At 31.8% G+C, this 13533-nt stretch overlaps 1 protein-coding gene across 3 annotated transcripts; it reads right to left on the bottom strand.

Annotated features, from left to right (window-relative positions):
- Positions 1-373: 373 nt before the first annotated feature.
- Positions 374-13348, bottom strand: LOC119608154 (type-1 angiotensin II receptor-associated protein). Of its 3 annotated transcripts, XR_005231797.1 has the most exons (5): positions 12799-13348; positions 7226-7372; positions 1078-1147; positions 608-1000; positions 374-572 (listed from the first exon to the last, which is right to left on the bottom strand). XR_005231797.1 is itself a non-coding variant. In XM_037962454.1 (4 exons), exons 1-4 carry the CDS (start codon positions 12853-12855, stop codon positions 789-791), a joined length of 486 nt encoding a protein of 161 aa, XP_037818382.1. In that variant the 5' UTR covers positions 12856-13348; the 3' UTR covers positions 374-788. The 3 variants fall into 3 exon arrangements, 2 of the variants coding, with proteins under 2 accessions (XP_037818382.1, XP_037818383.1); XM_037962454.1 differs by having other exon boundaries at positions 374-1000; XM_037962455.1 differs by lacking the exons at positions 374-572; positions 12799-13348 and adding an exon at positions 7489-7694 and having other exon boundaries at positions 789-1000.
- Positions 13349-13533: the final 185 nt, after the last annotated feature.

Here is a 13533-nt window from a genome sequence, read left to right as displayed (position 1 = left end):
AGTTCAGTTCTAGTTCAGTTCAGTTCTAGTTCAGTTCTAGTTCAGTTCTAGTTCAGTTCTAGTTCAGTTCTAGTTCAGTTCTAGTTCAGTTCTAGTTCAGTTCTAGTTCAGTTCTAGTTCAGTTCCAGTTCAGTTCTAGTTCAGTTCTAGTTCAGTTCTAGTTCAGTTCTAGTTCAGTTCAAGTTCAGTTCTAGTTCAGTTCTAGTTCAGTTCTAGTTCAGTTCTAGTTCAGTTCTAGTTCATTTCTAGTTCAGTTCTAGTTCAGTTCTAGTTCAGTTCTAGTTCATTTCTAGTTCAGTTCTAGTTCAGTTGTAGTCTAAATCAAAGCTCTAGGTCAGCATTAATTTAGAGCAAATCATGCAAAATTAATTAATTAATAGATTATTATTTTTTTATTTCTTTTAACAAAAGTATTTAATTACTAAAGAGAAAATAAAAATAGTAAAATTTAACATGATTTGGAAGAATTTAAGTTAATTTTTTTAATAATAAACCCAAAATACACACTCACATAAGCAAAAATTACTTTACAACTAAATACAATAATTGCAAAATTTAAGTAATCATAATTACCATAAATATTTTTTAATACAAAATAGTAGTAATAATAATTTTTAACTTTTTTCATTTAAATAACAACAATAGTTACACAAAGAGAAGACAAATGTTAAACATTCATATTAACATTTTCAATTTAAATTACATTTTTAAGTCTTTTTTAAAAGTTTTTTCTTTGCGATTGATTTTAAATAATTTTAGTATTGTTTTAATTAAATAAGAAATTTGACTTAGAATATGCTCGCTACATTGGGTCCTGCTGATGTTGTTGGCACTGTTTGTGTGGGTCTATCGATGTCTTGATAACTACGTTGTTGTGTTGTGGTGGTGGGGAATACTGAGCCCGTGGCACCGCCTCGTGCATTGAATTCGCGATACAATAGAACCACACTTATAGGTCTCAAAATAAGATTAATAATGGCAAACGCAATGGCCCAGCCATCTAATAGGGGGAGAAAGAAACAGAATTCCATTATGAATAATCATTTTTATAAATAGAAGAATAATTCAAATACTTACTCATATAATTGGCATGCATAATAATGCTGACTATATCAAAAAATATGCTGCTGGTATCAATAACTAGTGCCTGTAATAGAAAAAAAATAATTAGATTATAATGGAATTTATTATTTAAAGTCAAAGTAGCTTAAAATAGATAATAGTTTACATCAATATTATTTTTGAGATTTACTGCTTGCGATGCATAAAGAATTAATTGTGGAATTTGAAATTCATTTAAGGTTTCTTATCATTTTACTGCGTTATAGTTTTATTTGCGAATGTGTTAGTTTATATGTGACTTTTTTTAAATATTTTGCATATTGAAGATATTGAAAGCAACTAAAAACCAAATTACTTAGAAATATGTACTAATTATTTAAAATAATATAGAAAGATATTTTGTAACTAATGCAAATGGCGGATACTTTGGTCTGATATTTGAAAAGAAAAAAGAAATAGAAAAGCTATTATATTTCATGTTGCGCTGCCTTCTCGGAGATCAGTTCTAGTTCAGTTCAAATCCAATTCTAAATTAGTTCTAGTTCACTTCTTGTGCAATTCTAATTCTAGTTCAGTTCTAGTTGAGTTCTTGTTCAGTTCTAGTTCAGTTCTAGTTCAGTTCTAGTTCAGTTCTAGTTCAGTTCTAGTTCAGTTCTAATTCAGTTCTAGTTCAGTCTAATTCAGTTCTAGTTCAGTTCAAGTTCAGTTCTAGTTCAGTTCAAGTTCAGTTCTAGTTCAGTTCTAGTTCAGTTCTAGTTCAGTTCTAGTTCAGTTCTAGTTCAGTTCTAGTTCAGTTCTAGTTCAGTTCTAGTTCAGTTCTAGTTCAGTTCTAGTTCAGTTCTAGTTCAGTTCTAGTTCAGTTCTAGTTCAGTTCTAGTTCAGTTCTAGTTCAGTTCTAGTTCAGTTCTAGTTCAGTTCTAGTTCAGTTCTAGTTCAGTTCTAGTTCAGTTCTAGTTCAGTTCTAGTTCAGTTCTAGTTCAGTTCTAGTTCAGTTCTAGTTCAGTTCTAGTTCAGTTCTAGTTCAGTTCTAGTTCAGTTCTAGTTCAGTTCTAGTTCAGTTCTAGTTCAGTTCTAGTTCAGTTCTAGTTCAGTTCTAGTTCAGTTCTAATTCAGTTCTAGTTCAGTTCTAGTTCAGTTCTAGTTCAGTTCTAGTTCAGTTCTAGTTCACTTCTAGTTCTGTTCAAGTTTAGTTCTAGTTCAGTTCTAGTTCAGTTCTAGTTCAGTTCTAGTTCAGTTCTAGTTCAGTTCTAGTTCAGTTCTAGTTCAATTCTAGTTCAGTTCTAGTTCAGTTCTAGTTCAGTTCTAGTTCAGTTCTAGTTCAATTCTAGTTCAGTTCTAGTTCAGTTCTAGTTCAGTTCTAGTTCAGTTCTAGTTCAGTTCTTGTTCAGTTCTAGTTCAGTTCTAGTTCAGTTCTAGTTCAGTTCTAGTTCAGTTCTAGTTCAGTTCTAGTTCAGTTCTAGTTCAGTTCTAGTTCAGTTCTAGTTCAGTTCTAGTTCAGTTCTAGTTCAGTACTAGTTCAGTTCTAGTTCAGTTCTAGTTCAGTTCTAGTTCAGTTCTAGTTCAGTTCTAGTTCAGTTCTAGTTCAGTTCTAGTTCAGTTCTAGTTCAGTTCTAGTTCAGTTCTAGTTCAGTTCTAGTTCAGTTCTAGTTCAGTTCTAGTTCAGTTCTAGTTCAGTTCTAGTTCAGTTCTAGTTCAGTTCTAGTTCAGTTCTAGTTCAGTTCTAGTTCAGTTCAAGTTCAGTTCTAGTTCAGTTCAAGTTCAGTTCTAGTTCAGTTCTAGTTCAGTTCTAGTTCAGTTCTAGTTCAGTTCTAGTTCAGTTCTAGTTCAGTTCTAGTTCAATTCCAGTTCTGTTCATATCAGTTCTAGTTCAGAGCTAGTTTAGTTCTAATTTGGTTATAAGTCGTGATATTTTACTCTTAAAAAATTTAACAAATAAATGTTTTCTTATTTCGTATTTCCCGAAAAATTTAAAAGACTTTTTATTCAAATTAGTCTTGTAGATTTTAATGAAATGCTATATCGATTTTATTTAGTGTTTTTCTTAAAATTTGCGTGTTTTTTACCCTTTTAAGTTTGAAGATTAGTAAAAAAATAATAATAATTTATACAAACACCATTTACGTTTAAATGTCAAATCTGAATTTCAATATTCAACAAATCTGATTCTGGACTAAAGCTCTTAAGTTCAGATTTTATTTTTATTTCTGCTATTTAAAGTTTAAATTTAAACCTTCATAACAAATTAATCCCGCTACTAGGTCACCGTTTTAAGTAAAGCACATTTTCATTAAAAATATGTTTAATTTTAGATCTATAAAATAAATCTACAATTCTGACTCATAGTCTGTGTGGAAAAATACTTTGCATTTACAACAATAAAATTAATCAACCTTAAAACGCATTTGAATCGCTCGCTCTCTACACAATTTATAAATAAATTCAAACAATTAATTTTAATGTAATTATAATTCTTGCGAAATGAAATGGTGTAAAACACTTAAGGAATGAAAAAAAGAAAAAAATACAAAGACCCCACCTCTGGGTAGCCGTTAAAAAAATATAGTTGTAATTGCGTGAGTGAGTGTTAAGGATTAGTTTATTAGAACGCCTGGTTCGCGTCTTAAGTTGTAAAATAAATAAAAAAAACACTCTAGTGTTTACCATGATTCAGGTCAGAGGGGCTATTTTTAAGTAGTATTCTCCATCGGCATGGGTTTCAGTTTTTTTAATAAAACTTTATAAAGAAATAACCCAAAAGGCATAAAATGGCGGAGGCATATGATTAATTTATTTCAAATAGCAGCACACGCTTATAAGGTCAAAGTTGAAAATGACCACGACGCGTTTGTAAATAAAAGTTTTGTTTGATTAAAACTACCAGAAGTGTAGAAAGAAGTAGAAAATTTCTAAGAACATTTTATTTAATGTCCTTGTTATTAAATCAAATATATTATTTTATGTTTTTACTTATTTAATACTTGAAATGGTCTAATGAACTGTGTGCTATGTTTGTCTGAATAATAAAGTTGTAAATAATAGATTTGAATATCCGTTATGCGCGACATGTCATTAAAGCTATTTTGTTTCTTACATCATTGAATGAATAACTAGGAATGAATGTAAGAACTGACTTCTAAATGGACTGAATAGAACTGAACTAGAACTGAACTACAGCTGAACTAGAGCTGAACCAGAACTGAACTAGAACTGAACTAGAACTGAACTGGAACTGAACTAGAACTGAACTAGAACTGAACTAGAACTAGAACTGAACTGGAACTGAACTAGAACTGAACTAGAACTGAACTAGAACTGAACTAGAACTGAACTAGAACTGAACTAGAACTGAACTAGAACTGAACTAGAACTGAACTAGAACTGAACTGGAACTGAACTAGAACTGAACTGGACTGAACTAGAACTGAACTAGAACTGAACTAAAACTGAACTAAATGACTAGACTGAACTAGAACTGACTAGAACTGAACTAGAACTGAACTAGAACTGAACTATAACTGAACTAGAACTGAACTAGAACTGAACTAGAACTGAACTAGAACTGAACTAGAACTGAACTAGAACTGAACTAGAACTGAACTAGAATAGAACTGAACTAGAACTGAACTAGAACTGAACTAGAACTGAACTAGAACTGAACTAGAACTGAACTAGAACTGAACTAGAACTGAACTAGAACTGAACTAGAACGGAACTAGAACTGAACTTGAACGGAACTAGAACTGAACTGAACTAGAACTGAACTAGAACTGAACTAGAACTGAACTAGAACTGAACTAGAACTGAACTAGAACTGAACTAGAACTGAACTAGAACTGAACTAGAACTGAACTAGAATTGAACTAGAACTGAACTAGAACTGAACTAGAACTGAACTAGAACTGAACTAGAACTGAACTAGAACTGAACTAGAACCGAACTAGAACTGAACTAAGAAAACTGAACTAGAACTGAACTAGAACTGAACTAGAACTGAACTAGAACTGAACTAGAACTGAACTAGAACTAGAACTGAACTAGAACTGAACTAGAACTGAACTAGAACTGAACTAGAACTGAACTAGAACTGAACTAGAACTGAACTAGAACTGAACTAGAACTGAACTAGAACTGAACTAGAACTGAACTAGAACTGAACTAGAACTGAACTAGAACTGAACTAGAACTGAACTAGAACTGAACTAGAACTGAACTAGAACTGAACTAGAACTGAACTAGAACTGAACTAGAACGGAACTAGAACTGAACTTGAACGGAACTAGAACTGAACTAGAACTGAACTAGAACTGAACTAGAACTGAACTAGAACTGAACTAGAACTGAACTAGAACTGAACTAGAACTGAACTAGAACTGAACTAGAACTGAACTAGAACTGAACTAGAATTGAACTAGAACTGAACTAGAACTGAACTAGAACTGAACTAGAACTGAACTAGAACTGAACTAGAACTGAACTAGAACCGAACTAGAACTGAACTAGAACTGAACTAGAACTGAACTAGAACTGAACTAGAACTGAACTAGAACTGAACTAGAACTGAACTAGAACTGAACTAGAACTGAACTAGAACTGAACTAGAACTAGAACTGACTGAAACTGAACTAGAACTGAACTAGAACTGAACTAGAAACTGAAACTAGAACTGAACATAGAACTGAAACTAGAACTGAACTAGAACTGAACTAGAACTGACTCAGAACTGAACTAGACTGAACTAGAAAGCTGGAACTAGAAGCCTGAACCTAGAAACTGAACTAGAACTGAACTAGAAACTGAACTAGAAACTGAACTAGAAACTGAACTAGAACTGAAACTAGACACTGACCTAGAAACTGAACTAGAACCTGAACTAGAACTGAACTAGAAACCTGAACTAGAACTGAACTTAGACTGAACTTAGAACTGAACTAGAACTGAACTAGAACTGAACTAGAACTGAACTAGGACTGAAATTAGAACGTGAACTAGGAACTGAACTAGAACTGAAACTAGAACGAAACTAGAAACGGAACTAGAACTGAACTATGAACTGAACTAGAACTGAAACCTAGAACTGCAACTAGAAACTGAACTAGAACTGCACTAGAATGACGAGAATAGAACATACTGAACTAGAACTGAACTAGAAACTGGACTAGAAACTGAAACTAGAACTGAACTAGAACTGAACTAGAACTGAACCACTTAGAACGACTAGACTGAACTAGAACTGAACTAGAAACTGAACTAGATGACTGAAACTAGAACTGAACTAGAACTGAACTGAACTAGACTGAACTAGAACTGACTAGAACTGAACAGAACTGAACAGAACTGAACTAGAACTGAACTAGAACTGAACTAGAACTGAACTAGAACTGAACTAGAACTGAACTAGAACTGAACTAAAACTGAACTAGAACTGAACTAGAACAGAACTAGAACTGAACTAGAACTGAACTAGAATTGAACTAGAATTGAACTAGAACTGAACTAGAACTGATCTAGAACTGAACTAGAACTGAACTAGAACTAAACAAGAACTGATCTAAAACTGAACAAGAGCTAAACTAGAACTAAACCATTGTGTGGTCTCCGGTTGGTTAGTGGTTAGTGTTCTAGTCTGGTAGACCGGAGGTGGTGGGTTCGACACTGGTTAAGGAGCTCCACAACAGGCCCGATAGAGGCCTAGGTGTATTGATGTATATATGTACATCCACCTTCAAACTAACTAACTAACTTACTAAACCATTGTTCTCCATTAGTGTGAGAATTAACATTTTTAATCAGTTACTTATACGAAAGTGTTAAGTAAGTGACTGAATGGTTTTGAAGACAATACTGAAACCATTATTTTTATTATGCATACATATTTATTAATAGTTTAATCAGATTCCATTCAGATTGCTACTTTATTTAACACTTCTGTATTTCAACACTTCACCATTCTTAGCACAAGCAATAAGTTTATTGAACTTCTTTAATTTACTTGACACACACATTAAATTTTAACATAAAGACACAAACTACATGAACTTGCCACATATAGCAAGTATTTCTAAGTACTTTGTACCTAGATCATTAGCAACAGAAACCATTGAAATATAATTGTTTTCCATTTAAAAAATATCACTTCATTTAAATTCCCAACATAATTACTTACTACATGAACCGCATCCACGGAATCCTTGCTGTGCATGCACCAGAACATGGAGATTATAAATAGGAAGTTATAAAATTCATAGGCTCCATGACCCCATGAGCCCAGCATGGCATTTGATATGAAAACAAAGTGAACAAAAGCCACCAACTGCAATAAAAGAAAATAGAAATAATATAAAAAAGGATTAATAAAAAATAAATGCTTGACTAAATCCAAATTATAATATAATTAATTAAATACTAAATCAAAGTAATTCAAACCACCTTCAATTGATTGTCCATTGCAAACATTCTGTCGTTGACTCGGGCATCTACAACAGTAATAACTTGGAAAAGTTAGCAAAACAGCCAGTCAACCCCAACTACTAGTTAGTAGAATTCAATACTTGTTAGTTTTTTTGTTGCTCCAGGGAAGCCATAGAAATATGTATACCTCCAATAGAATAACAATAACCACTACAACTGAAGACCGACTGACGAAATCTAAACTTACTAAGCAGGGGATCTTTAAAAAGTAGCAGAAAAAAGATGAATGGATTGAAGTGCAGTTGAGAGAGCAAATGTGGCAGACAGACGGAACATACAGATTTTAGTTTTAAATGCATTTTGATTTAGTATCTGTGTGTGTGTTTGATTCATTTGAAAATATCTATTATATTTTTCAATGTATGAATAAGTATTTTTTCATATTTGGTTGAACATGTTGTGGTTGTCAACTTGTTTGTAGATGTATTTCTAATACATAATAACATTTTGGTTTAATTAAAGGTTGGAAGTAAATATGAACATAATTTATCGTTATTTTTCTTCTTTTACATTAACCCATTTCAAGACAACTAGAACAGAACTAGAACAGAACTAGAACAGAACTAGAGCAGAACTAGAACAGAACTAGAACAGAACTAGAACAGAACTAGAACAAAACTAGAACACAACTAAAACAGAACTAGAACAGAACTAGAACAGAACTGGAACAGAACTAGAACAGAACTAGAACAGAACTAGAACAGAACTAGAACAGAACTAGAACAGAACTAGAACAGAACTAGAACAGAACTAGAACAGAACTAGAACAGAACTAGAACATAAGTAAACAGACCTAGAACAGACCTAGAACAGAACAGAACTAGAACAGAACTAGAACAGAACTAGAACAGAACTAGAACAGAACTTGAACAGAACTAGAACAGAACTAGAACAGAACTAGAACAGAACTAGAACAGAACTAGAACAGAACTAGAACAGAACTAGAACAGAACTAGAACAGAACTAGAACAGAACTAGAACAGAACTAGAACAGAACTAGAACAGAACTAGAACAGAACTAGAACTAGAACAGAACTAGAACAGAACTAGAACAGAACTAGAACAGAACTAGAACAGAACTAGAACAGAACTAGAACAGAACTAGAACAGAACTAGAACAGAACTAGAACAGAACTAGAACAGAACTAGAACAGAACTAGAACAGAACTAGAACAGAACTAGAACAGAACTAGAACAGAACTAGAACAGAACTAGAACAGAACTAGAACAGAACTAGAACAGAACTAGAACAGAACTGGAACAGAACTAGAACAGAACTAGAACTAGAACAGAACTAGAACAGAACTAGAACAGAACTAGAACAGAACTAGAACAGAACTAGAACAGAACTAGAACAGAACTAGAACAGAACTAGAACAGAACTAGAACAGAACTAGAACAGAACTAGAACAGAACTAGAACAGAACAGAACTAGAAGTAAAACAGAACAGAACTAGAACAGAACCTGAATTTAACAAGCTATCTCATCATTTCCAAAGCGAAACCGTTGTAATTCCGTGAATTGATTATGATTTTTAAAACCCTATACTATTAGGTGGAATTTCTTAAATAGATTCTTTCAATATCTTGCGATTTACTAATGATGTTTTATGCGACATTTATGAGAATTAGTCGACTTAATATCTAAACAATTTCTTTAAACACGCTAACTAAATTTAATAAACAATTTTGTCATTGGATAAAATATTCTATTTAAAAGTATTCTACGGATAAGATAAGAAAAAGTTTATTATTAAATAAAATTAAAATAAAATAAAGCAAATACAAATAAATATGTATAAGAAGTTAAGAAATAATTTGAAAAATATGTATTATGGTTGATGAACCCGTATCTTTTGTCCATATATATATTTTTACGAAACATCCCACACATTTGAGTGAAAGATGGAAAACAAAATATTTTTGTTAAAAAGAAAGGCGTAAATACGATTTGATCCAATTACAATGGTGATGGATTATATTATTATTTTCACACAAATATAATTGTTCAAATACATAAGAAATCGCTATAAATCTTATTTATTTAATTTTATAAAAGTTATAAAGTTTTTCCCGGCAAATTATTTGTGTATAATTATAACTATAATTGGAACTATTTGAACTATAGTAAAATAATAATACATACATATAAAGTTTTATAATAAAATTTTCCATTTCATCAACTCAAAAAAATCAATTTCACCAACTCAAATCTTATACATACATATAACGGCTATCTGTGACTCTTCCCTCAATTTTATTTGGTTGTGACATTGAAACTCAAATTCTGTAGGAGTTGACATTCAAATTTTTAACATTATTTTAAAACCAACAAGTATTTAAAAATTTGATACTTTTTATTTTGTGTGAGAAATATTAGTGACCTCTTACCAGACCCACATAAAATGTTTAAAATGCCTGCCAAATGTATCTGTAAAAAACAAACTAACCGACCGGACTAGATGATAGACTGAACTAGAACTGAAAGAATATGAACTAGAACTGAACTGAACCGGAACTAGAACTGAACTAATGACTGACTAGAACTGAACTAGAACTTGAACTAGAACTGAACTAGAACTGAAACTAGGAACTGAAACTAGTACTGAACTAGAACTGAACTAAACTGAACTAGAACTGAACTAAACTGAACTAGAACTGAACTAGAACTGAACTAGAACTGAACTAGAACTGAACTAGAACTGAACTAGAACTGAACTAGAATGAAACTAGGAACTGAACAGAAACTGAACTAGAAACTGAACTAGAAATGACTAGAAACTGACTAGAACCTGAACGAGAACTGAACTAGAACTGAACTAGAACTGAACTAGAACTGAACGAGAACTGAACTAGAATGAACAGAATGAACTAGAACTGAACTAGAACTGAACTAAACTGAACTAGAACTGAACTAGAACTGAACTAGAACTGAACTAGAACTAGAACTAGAACTAGAACTGAACTAGAACTGAACTAGAACGGAACTAGAACTGAACTAGAACTGAAACTAGAACTGAACTAGAACTGAATCTAGAACTGAACTAGAACTGAACTACGAACGGAAACTAGAACTGAACTAGACTGAACTGAACTGAACTAACCTGAACTAAACTGAACTAGAACTGAACTAGAACTGAACTAGAACTGAACCTAGAACTGAACTGAAACTGAACGAGAACTGATAAACTGACTAACTGAACTAGAACTGAACTAGAACTGAACTAGAACTGAACTAGAACTGAACTAGAACTGAACTAGAACTGAACTAGAACTGAACTAGAACTGAACTAGAACTGAACTAGAACTGAACTAGAACTGAACTAGAACTGAACTAGAACTGAACTAGAACTGAACTAGAACTGAACTAGAACTGAACTAGAACTGAACTAGAACTGAACTAGAACTGAACTAGAACTGAACTAGAACTGAACTAGAACTGAACTAGAACTGAACTAGAACTGAACTAGAACTGAACTAGAACTGAACTAGAACTGAACTAGAACTGAACTAGAACTGAACTAGAACTGAACTAGAACTGAACTAGAACTGAACTAGAACTGAACTAGAACTGAACTAGAACTGAACTAGAACTGAACTAGAACTGAACTAGAACTGAACTAGAACTGAACTAGAACTGAACTAGATCTGAACTAGAACTGAACAAGAACTGAACTAGAACTGAACTAGAACTGAACTAGAACTGAACTGAACTAGAACTGAACTAGAACTGAACTAGAACTGAACTAGAACTGAACTAGAACTGAACTAGAACTGAACTAGAACTGAACTAGAACTGAACTAGAACTGAACTAGAACTGAACTAGAACTGAACTAGAACTGAACTAGAACTGAACTAGAACTGAACTAGAACTGAACTAGAACTAACTAGAACTTAACTAGAACTGAAGTAGAACTGAACTAGAACTGAACTAGAACTGAACTAGAACTGAACTAGAACTGAACTAGAACTGAACTAGAACTGAACTAGAACTGAACTGAACTAGAACGGAACTAGCACTGACCTCGAACTGAACATGGTTTCATACTAATCCGGAATTGGTTACATTCAGTAATAATTCAGAAGCATTGTTTGCAACAGTTTATCATAGATAGAAAATCAAAAACTGCTTCTTAAAATTCAGTTCTTAAATAAATATTTAAATATATTACTTAATTTAAAGACAATAGTAATCAATTATAAAACAAGTTTTTGCTATTTATTAATTAGAATTCATAGATTGTTCGTTATAATAAACAAGGAATATGTGATTTATTTTTGGAATCGAAAAAAAAATTGTTTAGTATGAACATCTTCTAAGTAAAACAGCATTTCGATTATTGATTGCATTTTTGAGATTTTAGAACTAGTACATTCCTGCCCTTACTTCGCTAAATTGACAAGATTAAAATAATCTTCTTTCAAATCAACAATATGTATGTATGTATATGTATCTACTTCCAAAATTTCTCAATTTCCAGACAAGAAAATTGCTAAATTGATCGCGACAAAGTAACGACAACAGATTTCCAAATGATTTATGGATTTTTAAACCAAATTTGTTAAAATAAAAAACAAACTTGTTTGCGTTGAAAACATATAAAATTCCTTTACTTTAGAACAAATACAAAACCATGTATTTATTTTTAACAAAATTTTAAATTGAAAATAAATTTTTAAATTTTCTAACGAAACAACAACACATGCGAATCTAGACATTTGGACAACAGACAAAATTTCCCAGAAATAAAATATTTAGCGCAAACTAGCGAATAAAAAAATGATTTAAATTAAAGAACACAAATTCAAATTCAAAACGCCATCGGAAATGGCATGTGGCGGTGGTGTAACTAAAATGAACAAACACACAAACAGATTTTTAAACAACCCCCCCCCCCCCCAAATTTAACAAAAAGAGGTCAAATCAAATTCAAAAATAGTAACTGCAATTGCAAGTTGTAAATTTCAAATTGGGCACTGACACTGCCATAAAAATAATAATAAACGAAAACAATGCAAAAAAACAAACAAGTGCACGAAAAATAAGAGAGTGATTAAGAGGGGAGAGGCAGATTATGACTGACTGAATGATCTATCGTGCAAGCTGACTAATTGTTTATTATGACTGATTAATACAATAAAATGTTTCAATTAAAAACGCCCCGTATTGCGATACAGAGTAAATACTTATGTACATATATATGTATGTATTTTTAGCAAAATCTATAAAAAGAAGTTTTCAACATTTTAAAATAATTAAAATTTACCTTAATGCGCACAGCGGGAGATCCCATTAATTCGTTGATACTCTCCATGATTGTCATATTAAAAAGATAAACAACAACAACAACTGGTGTTTTTGTTTTAAATTTAAATTTGTTGTTTTTGTTTTTAAACCACTACTACTTTAAGTGATGATGTTATTTTTTTATACTTTTTTACGAAATTATTCTCTCGTTGCTTCTAAATATCACCAACAACCTAAATTTTTGTTTTGTAACTAACAGCTGGTTGTTATTTTTGCAAAAATTTTTTAGATTTTTTTACAATTTTCTCTCTTCTTTTATTTTCAACTAAAGCCTCAAACAATTAACAACAAATTACTAATAAATTTGCACAATATGTTGAAATTTGTACTTAATTATTATTTTTCAGCTTTTTTTTTATTATTTCCTCAAGAATTAAATGCACATCAATTGAAAATACGTTCAAAATACCGATTTACTCTGTGAAATTTCAAGTAAATAGCTGAAGAGCTAACAATAAAAAAACACACACTTGTTGGTAGGCCGTTAAATGAGAACTAAACTAAAGTGAACCGTTTTTGAATTGAACTGACTAAATTAAGTAAACACAAGTAAATACACTCAGCGAAACGCAAGAAAGTGAAACACAAATGTCGTAATCACAATTAAATATACATAAATAATTATAAGAAGTTTGTGTGTTTGCTATCATTCTTTCTTAAGTCATCAAACAAATAAAGTTTGAGAGGGATTGTC

Source organism: Lucilia sericata, unplaced genomic scaffold (assembly GCF_015586225.1).
Source record: "Lucilia sericata isolate MDLA Ls3-8-SP2 unplaced genomic scaffold, ASM1558622v1 Contig000797F_arrow, whole genome shotgun sequence".
Lineage (NCBI taxonomy): Eukaryota > Metazoa > Arthropoda > Insecta > Diptera > Calliphoridae > Lucilia > Lucilia sericata.
Note: the sequence above shows the minus strand (reverse complement) of the source record. Positions and strands in the feature narration are given on the sequence as shown.

Bases quoted from the DNA above. Each gene is read 5' to 3' on its own strand.
- LOC119608154 (XM_037962454.1), bottom strand. From the start codon at position 12,855: ATGACAATCATGGAGAGTATCAACGAATTAATGGGATCTCCCGCTGTG. The intron at 7,373-12,798 runs GTAAATTTTAAT...CTTTTATTGCAG, and splicing joins CTCCCGCTGTGCGCATTAAG to TTGGTGGCTTTTGTTCACTT. The intron at 1,148-7,225 runs GTAAGTAATTAT...TTTCTATTACAG, and splicing joins CCGTGGATGCGGTTCATGTA to GCACTAGTTATTGATACCAG.